At 37.5% G+C, this 25,028-nt stretch overlaps 1 protein-coding gene across 2 annotated transcripts in view; it reads left to right on the top strand.

The window, feature by feature from the left end:
- The window catches only part of MAPK14 (mitogen-activated protein kinase 14), a 69,064-nt gene that overhangs the window by 24,734 nt on the left and 19,302 nt on the right, over positions 1 to 25,028 (top strand). For both annotated transcript variants that reach the window (XM_070585997.1, XM_070585998.1), the window contains exons 2-8: positions 138 to 267; positions 5,433 to 5,491; positions 16,856 to 16,967; positions 17,707 to 17,736; positions 18,066 to 18,113; positions 19,322 to 19,436; positions 20,015 to 20,086. In XM_070585997.1, the coding sequence (XP_070442098.1) occupies positions 138 to 267; positions 5,433 to 5,491; positions 16,856 to 16,967; positions 17,707 to 17,736; positions 18,066 to 18,113; positions 19,322 to 19,436; positions 20,015 to 20,086 (566 nt within the window). The remainder of the gene's footprint in view (positions 1 to 137; positions 268 to 5,432; positions 5,492 to 16,855; positions 16,968 to 17,706; positions 17,737 to 18,065; positions 18,114 to 19,321; positions 19,437 to 20,014; positions 20,087 to 25,028) is intronic.

Genomic DNA, 25,028 nt, shown 5'->3' on the forward strand with positions numbered 1-25,028 from the left:
AGTTTTTATCTTTATACTTTCCTTGTATTTTGTTGTAGATCCATTTAATTTGGTAATGAAATAGGCTTGTAAATACTAACTTTGAAGTATTTAGAGCACATTTAATGATGGCTTTTTATGGTTTTTTTTCCCCTTAGTGCTGCTTTTGACACAAAAACTGGGTTACGTGTGGCAGTGAAGAAGCTATCCAGACCGTTTCAGTCCATTATTCATGCCAAAAGGACCTACAGAGAACTACGGTTACTTAAACACATGAAACATGAAAATGTAAGTTATTCCTTCAAGGAAGAATAAATTCTGCTCTTGAACAGACTGGAAACAATTGTGTTTTAATTACTGCCAGTGGAAATGCTTCAGAATGCATCAGACTTCGGGCCGTGCTCTCACTGGGGTGTCAGTGGCCACTGCGTTCCATCACGTCGCTACTCAAAGCTTTGCCATGAAATTGGTACTTCTTCCTGGAGTTCGAGTTTTACTCAAAGGTTTTTAGAGAGAAAGCATTAAAACAAATTTTTTTAATAAAAAATGATATATTATGACTTACAACACAATTTACAAGCATTTTTAAGAGAAAATAATTACAAAGAAATTTTGTATTCTTTACCTGGCTGACTTAAGGCTGTATTATCAGCATATGGGAGTCCATGGCTATTTTGTGTTGTTATGGGTTGTTTCAGTGGAGAAGTTTTGAAGAAGAGTGCCTTCAGTTTACTGAATGTCCTGTCAAAGATGGCTATTATTTTATGTATAATTTAATATTATAATTTTTCTTTTTAATCTTCTTCAAAAGACAACTTTTCCAGATTCAGGTATTTTAATAAATGTGACAACACATTGTTTACATTAAATATAAGTTTTTGTTTTCTATCAATTTGGAAATTTGAGAACAATGCCATCCTGCAAAGGAGTGCTTACAAATCCTAATATGGTAAATAAATGGATGCAATTGGAATATTAACTGAAAGTGAAAAAACAGTTGACTGAGGACACTTATTTTCCTAAATTTCAAAGTCAAGTTAAAAAGAAGTTGTGTGGTTGCTATATGAAAGTAATTGTAAAATTTGTGGCACTGTAGAAAAAATGACCATAGGAATTTTAGAGTCATTTGACCGTATTGATTTGAAAAAAATTCAAAATCTGTAAATTTATTACTTGGCTATTCAGATTTTTTCTGTCTTAATAATTGAACTTTTTTCTCCATGGTAAGAAAAAAAAGGTCACAGATAAGTGATACTTTATTAATATACTTTTGTTTCACATAGTACAAGTTTCTTCCAAATTGAGAGCATTGAGACTTAAATATGAAGTTGGATTATGGAGGCCATTGTAATCACAGCTGCAGCTTCTTATTTATTTTCATGTTTTCTTTTACTTGCATACTATTGAGAAAATCCTGTTTCCCACAGATTACCTCTGTTCCTAGGTCTAATTTTCTATCAGCATCCATGTACAAACTTAAGTTTTTAAAAAGCTCGGTGCAGAGCTCCGGCCTTGCTAATCAGTGACATGTTTACAAGAAGTTGAGATATGTGGAAAAAGCTGGCAGGAGAAGCTGTATTCCAAGGTCTGCATAAAATCAAGGTGGCCTGGCAGCTTAACTGATGCATTTACCTTTGGTTTTTTAACACGGTTGGGTGTGTATGCTGTTTTTCATTGCACATTAATAAATGTGACAGAGAGACATTGTCATAGCTTTTTAAATATAAAGAATACTTTGAAAATGGAATGAAAGCCAAATAATTATAGAAACCAAAAGCACCTCCAGGAGGCCCCGGGATTCCACTGATATTGCCTATGCTAATTTAAGAACATCTAGTTTAGAAGATGACCAGTGCTATGCTTTATTGTTCTGCTTTTCTTCATAGACAATTTAAGCCAACGTTTAGGGCAAAAATTATTTTGCATTGTCTGAATCCATGCCTTGGCTTTTCTAGTGATCATAAGAAACAACCTTATTTAGTTTTCATGCTTTAATTTTCTGTAATGAGATACTTTGAAGTGTATCTTATGTGATGTTGGCTGGTTACATTTGGGCAATTGTGTATTTGGAGAAATAAAGAGGCACAGTGATGGAATACAATTGTTCTGATTTAGGAAAGGCTACAAGACTCTTTAAAAAAAGAGGACTGACAGTAATAGGAAAACAGGATTTTAATTTACGTAAGTTGTTTTATAAGCAGCTTGCTTAATAGCAGTTGGTCTATTTTATATTAAGATGTTTAGGTTTTAGCAGTATCAGTGTAGAGGGTTGCCTGTACTCAGATATTGGTGATTTGTTGTTTGAACAAAAGAAGGCACACGACTGAATGCTTTATAGTTCTTTATTATGTTGGCAAATGTTTGAAGGGGGAATGAGAAGGGGCTAGAAAACTTTGACTCAGTGTAGAAAAATTCCTGAGGTTCAGCCTATTCTGTAAACACTTGTTAGGTGCTTACAATGTAAAAGTAGTTTTACCCAGTAAAGAACCAAGACTTCCCAAGGAAGTTTAATCGAGGATTTTAAGATGAATTCCTTTCCACCTTCATCTGCCTCTTCCTCTTTCTTTTTTTTAAAATGACTGTTTGGGGCCACCATCCAGTTTTTAGCTAGCCTCCAGGCCTCTAAAGATGACAACAGCAGCAGCAGCAGCTGAAAACTCTTGAAAATTTTAGGTATTGGTAACAAATAGAATTTTTAGATGCCGGAATGCACATGGGATCTTTTACACAAAAATGTCTCTGACTCACAAGCCGTAGTTCATCTTAAGGTGTTCCTTTCAGTACTAATAGTGAGTGACAGAGACGCATTTATCAGATGGGTAAGGAGCTGGCGAATGTGCTTTGTGACTGTAAGAGTTATTCTCTGAACAGTTAGCTGCCTCATTCCTGGTTGAACTTGTGACCTTGATCTCATCCATACCTGCTCTGAGGAAAGATGAAAGGGAAGCGAGCTGCTAGCTGCATCCTTTTTGCTGTCTGGGGAGGTACTACAGAGATTGCCCAGTTAGGGGCCTGGAGATCTTTACATTTTCAAATTTAAAAATGATGAAGGGAATTCTTTTATAAATCTTATTTGGCAGCCTTAGATTTAACTTTACCGTGGTAGACCAAGTGGTTGTTTTGGTGTGCTTGTTTTAAAAAAGTACATTAAATACTGTCTTTGGTTACTGAATTAAAGTGTTTGAGGATGTGCCGATTTAGTAAAAATGTATTACTTCTGTCTGTCAGTTTTTAGACCATTGTAGGACAGTCATCAGAGATAGTTGCTGATTATTTGTATTGTAAATGTCTTTTCTAAATATTTGATTCCTGGGTTACTTTTAAGCATCTGAAATCATATAATGGCAGGAGGAGTAAGGAAACAGGCTAAAATATGACTTGAATTAATGGAAATTTCCATTTAAGAAATGAGAAATGAACAGATTATGGAATATTCCTAAAATGTTCCCCAGATCTATTTTAATGCTAGGAAACTTTTGCTTTACAGTATTTTCCTTATGTTAATACTCCATAAATACAATTAATGGAGAAGAGATATTTGAAAAAGCCCACAAAAAATTAAAAATGCTTTGATGTAACATGAATAGTTTTAATCTCATAAAGTGTGTTGTTTTAAAGGAAATTAGAATTTGATAGGGCATTTACTAATATGCTTTATTATTTTTTCCAAATTAGTTCATTGTACTTCTTGCAGCCATGCATTCTAATCATTTGAATAATTTGATTTAGCTTTATATCTCAAAGTTTGTTACTGGAAGTAGCTGCTTCAGATAGTTTGTTTCTGTGATTTATATTTTGTAATTCTTTATAAAACTCTAAAGGTTGTGATCACCACTTATTTTGGTAATCCAAGTGGATCAGTCCTTTCTGCTAGGCACCTTCAGATATATTTTCTCTTTAATCTTCCCCATGGAACTATGAAAATAAGCCATGATATCCGTATGTCTTTCTTATGAGGAAAATGAGGCTCGGAAAAAGATAGCTTTTTTTCATTTACTTAACAAATATTAATTGAATTGCTGTGTACCAGGCACTATTCCAAGTGCTGGGGTTATTGGAATGAAAAAGACATAAGCTCGTGGATCCAAGAAATCATCAACTGATTGTGGGGTTCAGACTTACAGCTGTTTGATTCCAAAATGCCTGTTGTGTTTTCAAATTGCAGTTGGAGCTTTTATTTGAAAATGTTTTGGACTTGTTTTGTTTTACTGTCTTGGAGGTAACTCTTGCATGAATAATTGTGTGTAAATCGGATCTTTTGGTTTAATTTTATTTTGATCTGAGGATGATTTTGACAGTCACAATTGAAATAATGTAAAACAATGTCAGTTGTTTTAAACTTTTGTTATTGCAGTGAGAAAATGGGGCATCTCAGATGACAAGAATCCGAAACCTTTTTTTTTCTTTGTTTCTCTTTTGGCTTCTGTATAATTGAAATTGCTTTTAAAATTCTGCTATTTGGATGAGTGGAGTAACATGCTAATTAGAAGTACTCTTTTTCCTGATAATGTTTTGAGCATTGGTATATTTTACTTTTACAGTTGTTTGTTTAACTTGGTTGGTTAGAGCAACATGCTGATGAGGTCACAGTCATGGGTCAGTTTCCTGAAGGCCATTTAGCTTTCATTTGTTTCATTTCTAGATACCTTAAAATCTGGCTGGGCACATTACAAGTGAATTATATTTCTTGTTTTCCTTCTCAGTGCCTAACTTTGTAGAAATGAGTGGTCTGGATGTTAGGAGGAAATGGAGGGGGCAGGTGAGGGATGGTATATGTGGATAAATCAGTATAAGTTAATGACCAGAAAAACTACTCAAAGACCGTGGATTACTGAGTATTAAGTAGCTCTTTGCTTTATCCTTGTATAAAGATAGCTTTTTCATTTTCATTTTTAAGTAGTCTGATCTAAATACCCGATAATGATTAAGAAAATTATCTTAACATTAAGGATATTATAAGAATAATATCAAGAAATACTGAGAGAATATTTTGGGGCTTTAAAAATGTGAACTTTGAAGACTATATAGTAACATGGAAACTTTTCATGGAATAATAATGCGTTTAAAAAAGAAAAATGATACTATAATGACACCTGTAGAGGTGTGACTTTTTTCTGTTTGTTAATCATTAGACTATTAGTACATATGTAAGTCCAGAGCCCTAAATCTTTTTGTTTCCTGATAAACTGATGGGTATATGTGACCAAATTCTAAAGAGATGAATATTTTTAATAGTAAAATAGGTTATTATGAGAAGTCATGTCAACAAGTAAAAAACAAAAGCATAATTTGGGTAGAAAATAAGTTGGAGTTATTAAGTATATGATGTTGTGATGTTATTGAACTGACATAGTGGGATTTAGAACTGGTTCCTATTAAAGTGAGTCAGACCTGATGGGTACCATAGTAAAGTCAATATTTATTTACTGTTTGATTTTTATGTTTTCTTGTAGGTGATTGGTCTGTTGGATGTTTTTACACCTGCAAGGTCTCTGGAGGAATTCAATGATGTGTGAGTAAATCTGCTGCGTTTTCCTTCCTCAGCTAGAGGATGAGATTAGCAGCCCACTTCTATTCCTGGACCATTTAGCAGTATACAAATTTCGAAAGAGTCTTCATTCCTATCATCCAGCCCTTCTGGGGAGGGGGAATGGATACAGAAGATGTATATTATGGGTCGTATGTATTAGTATTTTCATCATTTCAGGCACATTGTGCCCCATTTGGAGAGTCAGTGGTGAGTCCTTCGAAGAGTTCCGTGGAGAAGAGTATAGGGAGTTTTGACTGTGGTTTTTGTTCTGAAATTGCTTGTCCCAGCTTTTAAAGGGGCACCTTTATGTCACTACTTTTACATCATGAAACAGAAGAGAGCCCTGGTTCCATACAGGTTCTTACCACTCTCTTATCCCACTTGCATTTGGGAAATGATGCTAGAATTGCATGCTGATTCTTCAAGTATTGAATTTCTGCCCTGGGACAAGGGGCAGGCCTCACATGTTGAGAAAGCTGATAAATATGGCTAATTTTCTCAGTTTCATGACCATCTCTATTGTTTTAGCATGGGACGCCCCCCCCCCCCCCCGCCCCCGGAAAGCAGAGCATGAGAGTCTCAGGAACCAGCAGTGGGGGGCTAGGGAAAATGAAACAGGGAAGGAGAAAGCTACTACAAGGATATGTTATTAAATTGGTCACCATTGTGGGCAACTGGGCTGAAAACTCAGGATCTTCTAGGAAGCTTTACAGAATGCACCTCAGATGGGGAGCATTTATCCACTGGCTCCTGACCCCATTGGCAAGGGTTGTCCCATGAGGCATTAATGCCCTCGCATGCCCAGGTCATGTGTGAGTGCAAGAGAGATTCTGACAGGTGTTCTTGTGCATGTGTGAGCTCTCTACTGTAGCTTTCCCAATATCTGAATTAGCACATCTCACTCCCATCCCCATGTCACAGATTTGATACTGTAAGAGAGAAGGAACACCTTAAATTTAGAGTTACACATTTTGTCCCGTTGAAATTTTGGCATTCCTAACTGGAAAGGGTGACTGTGGTGATAGTCAAACAGAATTGCAGATTGTGGCCGCTCTTCCTTAGCCTCTAATCCCCATTTTTCCCAATGTTGAACTTACCAGTTTCTCTCTACCCTCATCCTGGGTTCAGCTTCTCCTACCCTTATCCTAGGTTGAGTGCAAACACCATTTCCTCCTTTCCCAGACAACAAACAGGGAGATAATGTTTGAGCTTTTGTGTTCTGTCTAATGAAAGGGAGAAAGAAAAAATTGAAAAGGAAATATGGAGTATGAAATAAAAAGAGAAGGAAGAAAGGTAGCAAAAAAATTTTCCCACCATTTGAACTTAGTTGGAACATGATATGGCTGAGAGTAGAAGATGAGAGAGGAGAATCTGGTCCAAGTACAAGAACTCCCACCCATATTAACCAGGATCATCCTGCTAATGAAAGTTTAAGAAACGAGCGAATGGAGAGAGAGGCAATAACTAAGAGCAGCTGTGTTTCCTGTAGCCCTGCTTGGCACTAGAATGTGGAGTCTTCCAAAGATTGCTGGATGCTGCCCAGGCAGGGGCATGCGGGTTGCAAGTTGTTGAGCCCAGCTGGAGGCTGTGCTTGGAAAAGAGTATATTGCAGAATGTTTTTTTTTTATTAATTATCGTATTTTTAAAGACTTTATTTTTTAGAGCAGTTTTAGATTTACAATAAAATTGAGAGGGAGGTACGGGGATTTCTAATATACCCCCTCACCCCCCACACATGCATAGCTTCCCCCATGGTCAACATTCCTTACCAGAACGGTACATTTTTTACCAAGGATGAACCTACGTTAACACGTTATAATTACCCAAAGTCCAAAGTTTATCTTAGGGTTTGCTGTTGGTGTTGTATGTTCGATGGGTTTGGACAAATGTATAGTGACATATCATCATTATAATATCATGCAATGTATTTTCACTGCCCTAAGAATGATGCTTTTTGATGTTCTGCCTAAATGTGGAAGAAATGCTGAAGTAATGTGTTTGTGAATTTTTTTGGAAAATATTGGAATTAGATCTGAGCCATATCCAAAAATTTTAGGTATAATGAGGATGGATTTATTTAACAAAGGAGTTGATGATTTGCTGACCTGGGCAAATGCTGTATTTTGGTTTAATCAGGCATTATGAAAGTGGATTATGAACCTATTTTTCCTGTGTGAAAAGACCTTATTTAAGGCTAGTGTCTATTTCAAAGGTTAAGTTTTATCTATTGAAGTGCCTTTGGCTCCTTTATCCACCAACTACAAGCATACCCACTGAATTGCCACTGAATTAGCGTTGCATTTATTTCTCCATTCAGTCAACAAATACCATGGCAGCTGAGCAAGAATCTGTTCTTTCTGTTTAACTGTAGCTGGGTTCTGACTATTTATTTATTATTTCCAGCTTTATTGAGATATAATTGACCTACAGCATTGTATAAGTTAGGTTCTGATTATTTATAAACAAGAACTGAGTTCATCTCCTGGGAGCAAATCTCAGTACTACTTGTTGAATACTTACTGAATGATGTGTTGGAATAGGCTTAGAATAATTAGAAACACTAGTCTTTCCCCTTGATGAAATAAAAATCTTGTTAGAGGAAATAAATTCAAAATACTTTTGTAACCAAGTTATCAATTGTCTGTATGACCTCGACAGAGTCACTTTGCCTCTCTGGGCCCCAGTTAACTTCCTTGTAAAATGATGAAAATTGGAGTGGTTGACTTTTCTTTTTTCCTCCCCAAAGCCCTAGTACATAGTTGTATATTCTAGTTGTAGGTCCTTCTAGTTCTTCTCTGTGAGCTGCCACCACAGCATGGCTACTGACAGATGAGTGGTGTGGTTTTCTGCCCAGGACCCAAACCCAGGCCACTGAAGCAGAGTGCACTGAACTCTAACCACTAGGTCATGAGGGCTGGCTCTGGAGTGGTTGACTTCTGAAGTGTTTTCAATCCCAGAGAATCTCTGAAAATAGAATGATGAACCTAAGGTTGCCTTTAGAAAAATGTTTCATTGTTTACTTTTTATGATGTTTGTATCACTAAAAAAAATTAGTGTTTGTCCAGGACTATGGTTGTTTAAGTATTTTCCGAAGTCTTTTCAGAATTTGCATGAGTTCAAACATCTTCGCCTACAATTGCAGTGTTTGCAAATTTAAATACCTTTAGGGCTAGACAAATAACATAAATGAGGCTCACTCTTACACAACTGGGAGTGGTGGGGTCTGTGGTAAAACAGAATACCTGCACTTCCTAAAAGCATTCAAATTCACATTAAAACAAGCAGACAAAACCCCACTGTTCTGGCCAAATCAAATATACTGAAAGCTAGAATGGTTCTATACACTGCTAGGTGTAGAGCAGGCTGTATTTTGAACATGAATCTTCTCTGCTAATTAACAGAATCTCTAATTACTTTTCATATTTACACTTGACTTTTAATCATATGTCACATGTATTTGTGCCTTTATGTTTCAGTTAGCACTTTTCATCTGTTATACAATTCAAGTTTTTACTGAATTTCTTGGTTAATATGCATCCTGCATACTTTGTTTGTAAGACTATACTTTTTTTTGCTGAGGAAGATTCACCCTGAGCTAACATCTGTTGCCAACCCTCCTCTTTTTGCTTGAGGAAGATTCATCCTGAGCTAACATCTGTGCCAGTGTGGGTCACTGCCACATCATGGCCACCACCAAATGGTGTAGGTCCACGCCTGGGAACCAAACCTGTGCTGCTGAAGCAGAGTGTGCTGAACTTAACCACTAGGCCATGGGGCCAGCCCCAAGACTATACTTTTGAGAAAGGAACAATAGATAGTGAGTTTTGATCATTAAGAACAATGTGCAGTTACTGAATCTGACAGATAGAGATGAAGTTTGGAAAATGCAGAGTTAAAAGATGAGTATACCAAGTTGTTCCTGACTGCCATATGATGTGGTTGTACAGATGGCAGAATTTTGTAAAAATATGTCTAGATCTTTTAAATGATTGAAAATCATTTGGACATTTCTGTTGGCTTCTTGATGGTAATATTTGGCAGAAGGTGGCATGTATGTGCATATGCATGCTACAAATATTTAGTTACCAATAGAAATCCAAAAATTTTAGGTAGCCAGTGTTAGAAACTAACCCCTAGAGTCAGCTGCAACTTCGTGCTCCTACAGTGTTGCCTCCTCCTAACTGCCGTGGTCCTCTGATCAAGCTTGGTAGGCAATGAAGAGTTGTTGGACTCCTAGTGGGAACTAGTTCCTCAAATTTCAGGGAAGCTGAATTGTCATGGGTTAAGTGGAAAACAGTCTCTCCCTACTATTTTCTGCCACTTCTCTCCTCATTTTACTACTTCCCGTCCGATGTTTCTTATATCCAAGTTCCTATCTCTGTTCTTTAGTTCTTCAAGAGGGAAAGGAAGTGAAGTTTCAGATTCTAATGTGATCTAGCAGAGGACCTACAACAGGGCAGTCAGCGGCCGTTGTTTTAGTGGAAGCCAGTGGGCAGATAATCATCTAGCTTAGCCTTCCATTTACTCAAAATGAGTGTTCAACTAGGAAGTTTAGCCTTTTATATCAATATAAAAGGAGCTGAACATACTGAATTGGTAAAGGGAGTTTCTAGATTTACATTTTAACCAGATTTCATTCAATAAACGTTGGAATACCCATCCTGTGCTAGGCACAGCACTAGTCTCTGGTAATATAACAATAAACAAGGTAAACATGATCCCTGATGATGGAGTTGAGACTCTTAATGGGAGAGAAGAACAAGTTGAATGATGAACGAAAATAGAGTGTGGGAAGTTCTGAAAGATCCCCCGTGATTTGTTCCTGTGCACTCTGACCTCACCTCACATTCTCTCCACATCCTCTCTCTTTTCCTGCCACTCTGGCCTCTTTGTTCTTCCTTGGATACGGAGGTCCACGTTCCCTGTAAGACCTTTGCCCTGGTTTCTAAGGTTGGCCTGGTACGCTCTCCCCATATTCCACATGACTATCTCCCTCATCTCCTTCGGAACCTACTCAAAGGTCTGTTCATCAGAAGCTCTTTGTCCCTCAGTGCCATAGCCGAAAGACCACCCCACTGTCGGGGTTGACTCTTTACCCTGCTTTGTTCTTAGCAGATTTGACCACCATGTATTTGTTTTTGTCTGTCTTCTCCCTCTGGCTTGTAAGCTCTGTTACAGGAGGAGTTTGTTTTCTTCCTTGAGTTTTTAGTACTTAGAAATTTTCAGATGACAAACCTGAAGTTGAGGGAGGTGAACTGAATTGTATAAAACCACGTACCAAATTGCATACGTCTGCGGTCTTTTGGCTCTAAATGTATTTCTGGTCACATTTTCTTGATCCAGAGCTATGATTGTTATTTGAAAGTCCGACAACCCTTCTTATTGGGTAAATACTATAATAAGGTCCTATGTAAGATGTCAAAACTAAAGGCCTACTGGTTGCATGTGGTCTCATTAATGAGATGCCGCATAAATGCTTACCTAAAAAAACTTAAGGACTAAGTCAAATTTGTAATGTCTAAGTGACATGCAGGGTGTTAAGTGACCTCAGGCAATGAGAGAAGCTTAGTGGAAGAAAGCCTCTGAAGAAAGCAACTGTGTCCAAAGAAACAGATGAATACAGACGGAGTGTAGAGGTTGAGATTTGTTCTAGACAGCCAAAGAAACGAAGGAAATGTGTAAAGTGTACAGAAAAAGATTTGTATGGAATAGAGAATGTTAAAGGAGTAGATAACCCTTGATTTTTCTTTTGTACTTGGGTAAAAATTGTGTATTAGTAAATTCTAGTGTGTGTGTGTATGTGTGTGTGTGGTGAAGGAGAATTGTTTTCCTAATTTAGCTAATAAGCATTATCTGCTTGGAAATGAAGCTTTCCTCCATCACTGAAAGAAATACCCAGACCAGTTGTTTGGACTTTCAGAAATACTTTTATTCTTTGAAAAAAAAGCCTGAGCGCTCAAGATAGCTAATATGGGAAGAGAAGATGAATGAGTTAACTGTATTAACAATTATATTTGCAATTTATTTCCTTACAAGAGAGGTCTTGTAGATGTCTTCACTGACTCACATTTGAAATCTAAACAAATTATACATCCTTCAAGAGAATACTGTTCAGTTTTTGCCTGACATGATCAATAAGATGCTCCCTTTGTCTCAGTTTAGCTGATGTAAAAAGGTAAAGAATCTTCAAGGTCTAGCTTAGAGTTTGAGTCTTTGAAGAAATCTTTCCCTAATGAACTCCGTCCTAAGTCTGGGCTGGGGGCCCTGTCCTGTGTGTTCCCCAGCACCTGGTGTTCCCTTTTATAGCTCTAATCATGTTCTGTTATGATTATATATTTATATCTGCCTTCTTCTTGTCTGAATTCTGTCTCTGTCTTTTACACTGTTGCGTCCCCAGTGCTCATCAGTAGGTATTTGTTGATGGAGTGATTGAATGAACGAATAACCTTGTGCTGTCTTGTCTATAACTGATGGCTGATCTAGTCTGATAGCATGCCCACTGCATTCTCTTGACGAGCTTTTTGTTTTTATCCTGTAATGTAGACCATGTGATAGAATATTGAGTCTGGTTTGGTTGATTCAGGTAAGGTAAAGGGCACCTTTCAGTAATCTTTGCTTCAAATGAGGTGAATAGTTTGTTGTGGAACACCCTGGCTAAGCTGTCTACCTGGCTGGTGAATGGTACTTTTACCCCTTATGTTGGAACAGTTTGGTCTGCTTACCAGACGAGGTCTTTGGTGTAAGTGTTTCACTAAGACGTGCCCTTCTCTGGTCTTCTGGTAATGCTCTGTGAGTCGTCCTGGGTCATTCAATTCATTTTAGTAGTAATTGAGCGCCTTATATCTGCCAGACACTGTTCTGGGTACTTTAGATACCACAGGGAACAAGAAAGAACCCTGCCCTCCTTGAACATCGTACAGATAGATAACAGTAAACAGTGAGTGTATTAAAAGGGGAATTAGTATATTAGCAGGCAGTTATGCTGTGGATGAAAAGAAAAGGCAGAGCAGGGAAAGGGAGTTAGGTGTCTGAAGGCAGGGGGAGATGCAATTTTAAGTGGGGTGGTGGGGAAAGCCCTTATTGAGAAGGAGAATTTTGAGCAAAAATTTGAAAGAGTAGAGCAATCACACCCGGGGATATCTGAGGGAAGACCAGTACAGACAGAAGGAATAGCCAATGCAAAGGTCCTGAGGCAGATGACTGCATGCTGTATTGGAATTGCAGCAAGGGGACCTGTGTGGCTGGAGTAAGGAGGCCAGTGTGGAGCTGAGTGAGAGCAGGGGAGAGAAGTAGATGATGAAGTCAGAGATAATTGGGGACCGGGTACTGGATTATGCAGGGCTTTATTTGCCATCGAAGGGATATTTGTCTTTAAATGAAATGAGAAGCCTTTTGAGAGGAGTGACATGATGTGACTTATTTTTAAAGAATCACTCTGTCTGCTACTGTCGAGAACAGACTGTCTTGAGTCCCCAGGATCATTGAATGTGTTTCAGAGGCTTGTGGTTACAAATTGTCAATCCTTGTGATTATTTTAAATACATTGTTTAAATATGGAAATGTTTTTTGCCTGTTCATAATTGCTTTATCAAATAGGGCTGACAGTAGTAGAGATGCCAATCCATAGGTACAGAAGAGATTTTTTTCCTACATAGATTCTTTCTGATTGTATTATGCTTTAAAAAAGAAAAGTGATGGGGAGGAGTCTTGACAATTGGGTGCTATCCAGGAAGTGCTTGGTAAATGAAGGGGTAGGAGGGGGCACCGTCAAGAGTGCTGGAAACCGCTTACTGTAGAGGTCTGCCTTTTGGCTGGTACAGTACATTTTACTTTTAAGAGTTACTTTGAGAAAAGGTGATTTATGCTCTTTAGAGTTTGATTAAATTTAAAGGAGGCCATCTTCACAAGAAAAGTGAAAAGCAAGATTTGTGTCAGGCCATGAAATCGTCTTTTCAGCCCTTAGCCTAATAAAGTCCTACTTGCTTAATTCTGTTTTAAAGATGGGAGAACTAGCTGGCTTTCAGCTCTTCTCAAGTCAAACCTTCACTAATTTATCTGAGGTGTCATGAACGCTGACAGTAATAGGCTGTCTACTAAAATGTAATTAAATTTGCTTTCCAGAGACAGATACTGTGGAAATTATGGGCTGTCCATTAATACTCCTTTTGGAATTGACTGACTTAAAATGTGCTCATCTCCATTTTTCTCCCACTCCCCTGTTCACTGCTTTAAAAGGTGATATCTCTTCCATAAACATTGAGTAACTTTGCATGGTGCTTGCTTTTGTCCACTGTTGCAAGATTCATTTTGGAAACCTTTCTGTACGTGATGAGTTGGAATTTGACAATTGGTTGTCGTGGATTGTTCTTTGGGCCTCATGGAAACAACATGTGGTGATTAGGTTAGTTCCTGCAAGACACTTCTGCCATGTATAATGCTTTTCAGTTGATTTAATTGTAGCCTAGCAGCAAGGCTTGATAGTTATTAGTATACTGATTAATCTTATATACCCACATGTTTTGACAGTCTCACCTTCTGTCTGGAGATTCTGGTGATAAAATAGATGTGGTCTCTGATGGGGAGGGGGTTTGAGGGGAATTACACCGTGGTGGAATATGCTGACTAATCGTGTGTTTTCTCAGGCTGTTCAGTCAGTGGTAACCTGGCTGCCTAGGATTTCTTAAGTCACTGGGAACCATTTAAACACTACAGTTATACCCGGAATTACTATGGTTGCATTGGTAATACTGCTAAACACCTTTGTGAACTAGCACAGACATATTAGAGAGCTAAGATTTTTAGCTTTTATTTCAAGATACAATGTTTCCTTTGTTTGCCTTTTCTCCTTAAAATTATTTTTAGCGTCTGGCCCCGTGGCTGAGTGGTTAAGTTCACGCGCTCTGCTTCAGTGGCCCAGGGTTTTGCTGCTTTGGATCCTGGGCGCGAACATGGCACCACTCATTGAGCCATGCTGAGGCGGCATCCCACACAGCACAACCAGAAGGACCTATAGCTAAAATATACAACTATGTACTAGGGGGCTTTGGGGAAGAAGAAGGAAGAGAAAAAAAGAAGATTGGCAACAGATGTTAGCTCAGGTGCCAATCTTTAAAAAACAAAATTATTTTTAAAAGTTGAGAGAATAATCCTTTTACTACCCAGTGTCATAAAATGTAATTATTTGCAAGGCAGTCTTATAAGACAGAAATTGGATTCTCTCTTCCTCAACCTGAGCCTTGCAATTTGTCATAATTGGTATTATGGATGTGGCCACCATTATCCTGGATTTTCTAGGGGAGGTCCTGATTTCAAAATATATTAACCGGTTATTCACAACATTCTCATATTTGTTAAAATATGTGTCACTTTGGGGTTAAAAAATACAGTGACTGGATTATGATGGAATATTGCTATGTTTTTACCAGCTTTCTTCATTAAAGATTAACTTTGATAGTAAGTATTGAGAATTATTAAGGAAATTATCTGACTATACTACTTCCCTGATTATTGTGACATTTATAAAACTTAAAGGATCATTCTTTTGACTTAAATTCTGTTTCAACTGGAAGAATTTGGAGGCAGTATGTGCTGTGATTAAGTTCATGGTCTCTGAGATCAAACAGGTTTGGATCCAACCCCTGACATGACCACTCTTTTAACCTGAGCGTGATACATATCCTTGTTCTGTCTCTATTTCCTCATCAGTGAAGTGGGAATACTAATGGGACTTACCTTATAGGGTTGCCGGGAAGAGCACATGAGTCATGGGCATAATAAACGTGCTTGGCACGGAATAAGCACTATGGTATGTTATGTTGAGCTTGGAACATCTCTTAAATCAGAACTCCCTTTATGAAAATATTTCAAGAAGTCCAGTTTACTCCAAATTACATTTACAGTCTATCCTTTCCTCAAGGCAATATAAACATGCAAGTTTTAAAAATATGAAACGCTAAAACCTTACCTTAGGTTACATCTAGGCTATGTTCTATTGGTCTTCCTGAAATTGGAAACTACCACATCGGCCCAATTGGGAAATTATGCAACCGAAAAAAATTTCAATTCTTCCTTGAGGAAAGCAAGTAATAAATGTAGTGTGTGGGATATGTGTGGGGGTGTGTACGTATAAAGAGAGGTCATACATGTAGTTATTCATATAGTACATTTTTTAAAGATTTTATTTTTCCTTTTTCTCCCCAAAGCCCCCCAGTACATAGTTGTGTATTTTTAGTTGTGGGTCCTTCTAGTTGTGGCATGTGGGATGCTGCCTCAGCGTGGCTTGATGAGCAGTGCCATGTCTGCGCCCAGGATTCGAACCCACGAAACCCTGGGCTGCCGCAGCGGAGCATGCAAACTTAACCACTTGGCCACGGGGCCGGCCACCCATATAGTACATTTAATATTAGATTTAAATTTACTGGCCTGGTTTCTTTCCCTCTAAATTCTTAAAAAATAAAAATAAAAATGGAATGAAATCAGCATTCTTTACAACTCAAATGGTATACATTATTATTCGGCCTCAGGAGTGGGTAATGATTCTTACACAGTAGATAAAACCTAACCTGGTTTTTTAAAAATTCAGCCTCTTTAGAAGTGATGTCGTTTTTATGTTCCCATAGCTGTGTAATACAGTAATGAGTGGGTAAGGCATTGCGTCTGGAATATCTGTGGTGAACCTGTTGGACTTGAATGTAATCATTCCCTAATCTCACCATGTAAAGACAGGATTAACAGCTAGCACCACACCTGTGAGGTGTGGCATGCCTCATCTTACTACAGATAGAATGTGTTCCTCCTCCCTTTAAAGTAAATGCAGGAATATTGTCAGTGAACAATATGCTTTCACCAGTCATTTCTGAAAAAGAGGGAGAATTATAATTTGAAAATTTAAAGACACTCCTATTTTAGGACCTATAAGTTGGAGGGTTTATAATGAGGTGAAAAATGTAATAGTGGATATAAAAATACAAGATACTTTACTATGGCCATGCATTTAGTTTTACTATATATTTCTCATGCAACAGTAACATTTTTAAGAAAACTGATACAAACATATATCATTCTAATCTCCATCTTTACTTTTTTCTTCAAAGAATTTAGGAAAAGATATGTCAAGTAGGAATGAGTATAAGCATTTCTGGAAAAGTAGATGGTAGGTGGTAAAATTAGAATAGTGGTGTTGAAAATGAGCCCCTTCCCCCGCCCCCCCCTTTAGTAGTTATTAAGCTTTTAGCTGTCACTGTGGTACTTACTGGGTGGGCTTTTCTTAAAAACTTTTGTGTCTTATGGAGATAAGAGCTTTCTTAGGGGTTCTGGATTATTGTGTAACTCTCCATTAATTTCTAGGTATCTGGTGACCCATCTCATGGGGGCAGATCTGAACAACATTGTGAAATGTCAGAAGCTTACAGATGACCATGTTCAGTTTCTTATCTACCAAATTCTCCGAGGTCTCAAGGTACAGACAGTAGTAGTAATAATTTTGAGGAATGCATTCTCCCTTTCTCCTTTCCATTTAGAGCTTAAGAAAAAACAAGCAAAACCAAAAAACTTTTCTTATGGAAAATCTCAAACACTCACAGAATCACAAGTACACTCATAGTGTAATGAACCCCTGTGTTTACTCAGTGACCACAATTACCAACATATGGCCAATCTTGTTTATTTCTTATCCCTCAAGCCCTGGATTATTTTAAGGCAAGTCTAGACATCATATCATTCTACCATAGATACTTCAGTATGTATGTCTGAGAATTAAGGACTCTTCTTTATTACATCTAAACAGGAATAATAATTTCTTGATATAATCTGATATCCGGTCAGTGTCATGTTGAAACTTTAAAAACATCCTCAGAGAGGCTTATTTGTGGGAGGGGCAGATGAACAGTGTTTTAAAATTAAACTGCATTTGATATTTAGCAGCTTTAAGTTCTTACAGAGCTTCAGAGCACCAACCAGAAAATAGATTGAAAGCTCTATTTCACTCATATTCCAGCTCTGTGAGTAGAGTTGATGGTATGGAAATCATAGTTATGAACGGACAGACTACTGATAGTTATTGTTCTGATTTCTAATCCCACTGTTAATACTAGCAGTTCTTATTGATTCATGAAAATGTACTCAAATATGTCATGTAAGATGACAGTAGGAGGTTGCAGATAACTTTTTCATTTAATTGACTTTTTTCTCTTTCACAGTATATACATTCAGCCGACATAATTCACAGGGTGTGTATTGTGATTTTGATTAAATTATTTTGGGGAGCTGGGGTGGGGGAAAACTGGCATTGAGCCAAGGTCCTAATCTAAACTTACTTTAGCTATTGAAATATTGACGGATTGCAGCTTTACTCTAGGTTTAAACTGATTAAAGAAAGAAGATGTGTTGTTTTTACCTATTTAATGCTGATTAGGACTAGATAGTGACTATAGAATGGAGATTATTTATAGCTGGATGAAGTCTTATTTTTCTGTTTGGGTCTTCATCATCACCTGTAGGGGGACAGTTTACCATGCGTCTTAAAGTTGATCTTGTCCTCTCTGTACTTGCCTCCTAGGACCTAAAACCTAGTAATCTAGCTGTGAATGAAGACTGCGAGCTGAAGGTAAGATGAAGGGCGAGCGTAATTGTTTGTTTTACCTTGTCGTTATATGTTTGACTAACCAGGCAGATTTGTATAGGGAGTGGGTTTATAAGCCATGACTTTTTATCTGAAAATTCATATTGTCTTTAGGAATATTAAACTTTGAAATTAAACCATAGACTTAGTTAGCTTTAGTTTTAAGTGACATGGAAGGTGGCACTGGATGTCTTGTTTTCATTCTAAAATAAAGTTAAATTAGAAATTTAATATATTAGTTATAATAGTTATAATAAAGGAAAATTATAGTCTGAATATCTAGTAAGCAATCCTGAAGAGATAACTATTAGATTAAATAGTTTCTATTTAAGAAACTATTTCCTTAAAATAGAGAAAAATTGCACAAACCCACTCATTCAAAATAATTCAAGTAAGAGATAAATTGTCTATGATGAGGAAGCAGCTCTGGAATAACTTTTTTGTTTCATTTTTTATGCAATTTTTGAAACATAGTTTACATACAATGAAATGCATCATTTTAAGTGTACATTTGACAAATTTATGTAACCATGTAACCATCAACACAATTATGGTAAAGAACATTTCTGTCACTTCAGAAAGTTCCCGTTTGCCCCTTCCTAGCCAGTCCCCACCCCTCTACCCCTAATCCTGGCTTCGGTCGACCACCGATCTGCTTTCTGACACTATAGAGTAGACTTATCTTTTCTGGAGTTTCATATAAATGGAATCGTATAGTATTTTTGTGTGTGTGTCTGACTTTAGTGTAATATTTTTGAGATCCATCTGGATTATGTGTGTCATTAGTTCATTCCTTTTTATTGCTGAGTAGTGTCGATTTTATGAATATACCACAGTTTGTTTATCCATCCACCTGTTGATGGACATTTGTTTCAATTCCAGTTTGGGGCTATGTAAATTCCAGTTTTGTATCCTATGAATATTCACGTGCAGGTCTTTGTGTGGACGTACGTTTTCGTTGCTCTTCGGTAAATACCTAGGAGTGGCATTTTTGTTTTGTTTTTTTTTTTGTAATTTTATTTTTTAAAGTTGTTACTGTGTTTACCATGCATTCTAAGCATAAACCAGGAAATATGTTTACGGAAGTGTTGTATTGTTCTCCCTTGTTATAAGGTACTAGAGTTTTTTCCCTCCTGCCTTACAATTCTTAGGAGTTTGACTGTTCAGGGCCTGATTTCTCTTCTCTCCCTTAGATCTTGGATTTTGGACTGGCTCGACATACAGATGATGAAATGACAGGCTATGTGGCCACTAGGTGGTACAGGGCTCCTGAGATCATGCTGAACTGGATGCATTACAACCAGACAGGTATTGCTTTTATCAGTTCTTTAGGTCCTTATTAATACTATGTTGGGTGTATTTGGGATTCTTAGAAGTGGAGTTGGTGGGAGTGGGAGGAGACATCTTTTCTTCCCTCTGTGATCCTTTTAAAAGTCCACAAATAGAAAATATTTCAGTTGTTCAGATAGAAAAAGTGGGGTTTCTATACACAGCTTTCAAACTTTGTGATTTAGCATTTGGGTTTTATTTATTTAGATTTTCAACATATTCTCTGAGTACTTCTACCTGAAGACAATGGGTTCGTAATCTTCTCTCTCCATATTCCTTGGGAGAATCCACCATTTCTACCAATATGAAACTTTTGCCCCTTTTCGAACAGCTTATTTCTCTTCCCTTAACTGTGTTTTGACTTATCCCACCTATGAAGCCCTTTGGTTGGGTGAAGGTCTTAATAAGCTTATTTCTGTAAAAATGAGTATAATTGTTGAACCTCAGATGTCTTAAATAATAATTTGAGTATTTCACCCCTAGTTATAGTTCCATTTATATCCAAGGATGGTAATAGTGACATTGTATGCGCTTTTATTTCTCTTTAATTTTGCCAGTTGATATTTGGTCGGTGGGATGCATAATGGCGGAGCTGTTGACTGGAAGAACGTTGTTTCCTGGCACAGACCGTATCCTTTAAGAAGTTTTGGCTTCTTGTTTCTTATCTGTAATCCCGTGTCCATGAAAGTATGTTACTTTTACCTATCTCGAGGGAAGGCTCTCTTACTCTTTTACTCCCAGCTGTGTACTTGCTTTTATAGTTCAGATATGTATTATGAGATATGGCCTCTTGCTGAATATCTTGGCTTGCCAAGAAATAGGCTTTGGTTTGCTTTTGTGCATTGGAGAAACTGCTCATAAGCTGGAGAACCCTTTAAATCTTTCATATGTCATCTTTTTGCAGCGAGTCCCTTATATTAATCTTCCCGCAGCAGCTCTGCAACCTGAGCGTATTCATGAGAAGCTCCAGGTCTCGATGGCTCGTTTAGTCTGCTTGTTATAAACACTTAATGAGCACCAGATAGCCATATCTAAATCAAGGGTATCTTGCTTTTATGTTTGTTTTCTATATTAAAAAGGCTGTATTTGGTCCCTGTAATGATGATACTGCTGACTCTGGTTATGTTTGTTGTTTAACAACAAATAATAAAAGCAAGAAGTGATAAGGTCACCCTGTCGTGTGCCTTTTTGTTTTTTTTCCAGCACCACTTTGTTTTTATCCCAGGTTGTAGCCAAACCTTCATTTACTTCCAGATTTATTGTCTAGATTATGGTTTATCATGGCCCCTTTATTTTAGCCCCTTTCCTGTCTGCTGCATGCCCATTTCATGGTTTAGACATCATATCCTCAAAATGTGATTTATTGGGACTCCTAATTGTTGCACTTGGGGAAGAAGTTGAGGTGAGAAAGAATGTTGAAATACACGTCTGGAATTAGGCTTGAGGATTTTTGTAAAGTTCATTTGACTAGCCTTCGGTGGGTTTGGTTGGGCTTTTAGAGATCTGCAGTTACCTGTGTTCTGTCATGTCTTGGGACATAAAAGCTGTTTTAGCTCCTTATAAGCAAATTCAAGGAGTTTATAATGCAGAATGTCGGTTTACTTGCTCACAGTTTGGGATATACTTCTGTGGTGACTGAGGTGTTCGTGTTATCTATCCACGTATTCTAACTATCTTCTGCGAGAGAAAATGGACTTTCCTAATGAACTGAGAAACCCCTGTCCTCAAGTAAAGCTGTTTACTTCCCGCCCGCTATTACCGGATTGATGTAGAGTTTGGTCTCCCTGTACTTAGCGCACCTTATTGCTCCTCATCCCCAGATTTTCAGTTAGTTTAATACCTAGTGTTTCTCCTCTGTCCTTCACTTCCTTCACCTTATGTCTGTTTCTTAGAGATGTGGTATGTACATGACAGTCCAAGCTAAAAGAATTAGGGAAAATTTGTAATTCCCCCTTTCCTCAGGTATGTACCTCAGAGTCTCATCCTTTAGTCTGTCCTCCCGAGCACACTGCTCTGATGCTTTTCTGCTTCCCCTTCCCCTTCCCCCTCCTTATATCTGCATCTCCATCTGCCTCAGTCAGTCCTAGACGCTCATACCTACATACACACCAAGTGGTGGAGAGAGACTGACAGTAGAGCACACTGGGGAAGAGCGTGTGCTCTGGAATCTCTTCCTGGGTTTAGATCCCAGCTCCTTTACTCCCAGCTGTGTGACTTTGAGCACGTTTTCTCATCTCTATCTCTTGGTTTCCTTAACCATAAAATACTAATCATAGTACATAGTCTCACAAGGTGGTTGTGAGACTTCAATAAGATAATATCTGGAAAGTAAGCCTGCCAGGAAATGTCAGTCATCATCTTCTTTAATGACTATTGGGAAACAGTTTTTCCCTTCTTCCCACTTTCTTGTCTACCTATGAATCATTAAAGGTTAATTTTTTGTTTTATTTAAATTTGGTGACAGATAGTAAAGGTTGGATCCCCTTGGCAGGCTGCTCGTAGAAAGGTTTCAAAGCGCTTGTGCCTTGTTGGTCTCACAGACAGCTGCCTAGTCCCTGATGGCTTGACCCTTTTACAATGCTCACCTTCAACCTGTAAGAGTCTACCCTTTTATGCATACTTCTTGTCCTTCTCTGAGCTTTAGAAAGAAAACCTAACTTTTAAACTTTTTACTAGGGAGTTCTTTTTTTAATACTTGAGAATTCATTTCAAAATTCTTACTTTAGTAATACACTGTTACTTTTCTACTTGGCTCTTTTTCAGACAGATGTTCTCCTGGACTGTAAAAATCAAATTCAGAGGATTTGTGTTTGTAATATATATAACCCCCATCTTGTCAGTTGCCATCTGTGTGGATGTAGCGAAGGAGAGAGGAAAGTGTTTTTTATTATTTTTTCTTGCCTAAAGTGTACAATCGCTTATTCTAGCATAGTGGGTCTTAACCCTCATTGTGCATCAGTATACTTTGGGAAGCTTTAAAAAATTGCAGGTGCCTGGGCGCCACCCAGAGACTCAACTTCAGTTGGTGTGGGTCAGCACAGGCTTTGGTCTATTTTTCAAGTCCCCAGTTGATCCTAGTGTGCAGCTGGTTTTGGGTATAACTAGGGTTAACCGAGTTGAATTTTAGTTTTAACTTTTCAAGCTTGTCCTGAAAAAGTTTTTAGTTAGCGCTCTTTCCTCGTTTTTTTAATAAAGTTACCAGTGAGATCAGAAATTTAAGAATCTAGAATTATGCACCTGGGGGCCTAGTAAGACATTAGAAAGCATCTGATTGAACATCCTGTTTTTATAGGTGGGGAAACCAAGACCCAGAGAAGATAGATCCAAAACTATTATCTGTGACTCAGGTCACAGTTTCTTTCCAATATTCTTTTGTTGCTTATTCTCTTAATTTCTAGAACTCTTCTTCTTAAAACCTTTGCAGAGTGTGCTGGCTCCATGCTCTCTTCCTTTGCCCTGAAGGGCATGCCGCTACTACTGATTTATGGTTTTTAAATGCAGCTGAATGCTGAGGCATCCTCTAGAGCATGCTCTTTATTTGAGTGCACAGTTTTCTCCCCATTTTCCTCATTTATTAATCATCTTGCATTTTGCACTGGTGGTTTTAGCTTCTAGATAAGAACTATCTAACAGAACTTTCTGTGGTGTTGCAAGTGTTTTATATCTGTGTTGTCCAATATGCCACATGTGACTGTTGAGCACTTAAAATGTGGCTAGTGAAACTTAGGAAATGAATCAAAAATATTTTTTTGGTAAAATGTGCTAAGATAAAATTTGCTATTTTAACTTTCTTTTATTGTGGTAAAAATATGCATAACATAAAATTTACCATTTTAACCATTTTTAAATATACAATCCAGTGGCACTAATTACATTTACAAAGTTGTGCGACCATCACCACTATTCCCAAAACATTTTCATCACCCTAAACAGAAACTCTGTACCCATTAAATAATAACTCCTCATTCTTCCCTCCTTATTAGTTATATCTGTTCTACTTTCTGTTTCTATGAATTTGCTTATTCTAGATATTTCATATTAGACACAATGTTTGTCTTTTTGTGTCTGGATTATTTCACTTAGCATAACGTTTTCAGGGTTCATCCTTGTTGTAGCATGTATCAGAACTTCATTCCTTTTTATGGCTGAATTCTATTGCATTGTATGTATATACCACATTTTGTTTATCCATTCATCTGTTCATAGACACTTGGGTTGTTTCCACCTTTGGCTATTGAGAACAGTGCTGCAATGAATATTAGCATACAAGTATTTGTTTGAGTCCCTGCTTTCAGTTCTTTTGTGTGTATGGTCACATGTTGCTAATGACGGGGATATGTTCCAAGAAATGCTTCATTAGGTAATTTTGTCATTGTGCGAATGTCATAGAATGTACTTACGCAAACCTAGGTGATATAGCCTACTAGACACCTAGGCTATATGGTACTAATCTTATGGGGCCACTGTCATGTATGTGGTCCATCACTGACGGTAACATTGTTATTCGGCACATGGCTGTATATCTAGGAGTGGAGTTGTTGGGTCATATGGTAATTCTAAGTTTAGCTATTTGAGGAGCCACCAAACTATTTTCCACAGCAGCTGGCCCATTTTACATGGCCACCAGTGATGTATGATCAGTTTCTCTACATCTTCACCAATACTTTTCTTTTGTTTCTTTGTTTTTTTTTTTAATAGCTATCCTCGTAATTGTGAAGTGGTATCTCTTTGTGGTTTTGATTTGCGTTTTCCTAATGACTAATAATGTTGAGTATCTTTTCCTGTGTTTGCTGGTTATTTGTATGTCTCCTTTGGAGAAATGTCTGTTCAAGTCCTTTATCCATCTTTTAATTGGGTTGTCTTTTTTTTTTTTCAGAACTTTAATTTCTTTCAGCAATGTTTTGTAATTTTCAGTGGACAAGCCTTTCACTTCCTTGATTGAATTTATTCCTAGGTGTTTTATTCTTTTAGATGCTATTGTAAATGGAATTGCTTTCCTAATTTCCTTTTCAGTTTGTTCGTTGTTGGTGTGTAGAAACATAACTGATTTTTGTTTGTTGATCTTCTACCCTGCATCTTTGCTTTATTTGATTATTAGCTCTAGTAGCTTTCTTGTGGATTCTTTGGTATTTTCTATATATATAAAATGATGTCATCTGCAAGTAAAGATCATTTTACTTTTTCCTTTCCAATTGCTCTGACTAGAACTTGTACAACCTTGAACAGCAGTGTTGAAAATGAGCATCCTTGTCTTGTTCTTGTCTTAGAGGGAAAGCCTTCAGTCTCTCACCATTGAGTACGACTTTAGCTGTGTGTTTTTCATAAATGTTCTTTATCATGTCAAGGAATTACTCTTCTCTTTACAGTTTTATGAGGGTTTTTATTTGAATTTCAAATTTTATTTAGATTAAATTTAATTGTGTGTGATTACTGGTGTTGTATTGGACTGTGCAGTTTTAGTTCTCTGCAAGTCTTCCTTCCTACCTTTTTCTCAGTTTTTGTGGTTAGTCTCCTTCTTGAGAGATTCTCTAAGTACTGGTTGTTAGTAATCCCTGGAGTTCCCGTAAAGAT

Source organism: Equus przewalskii, chromosome 19, assembly GCF_037783145.1.
Source record: "Equus przewalskii isolate Varuska chromosome 19, EquPr2, whole genome shotgun sequence".
Taxonomy (NCBI): Eukaryota; Metazoa; Chordata; class Mammalia; order Perissodactyla; family Equidae; genus Equus; species Equus przewalskii.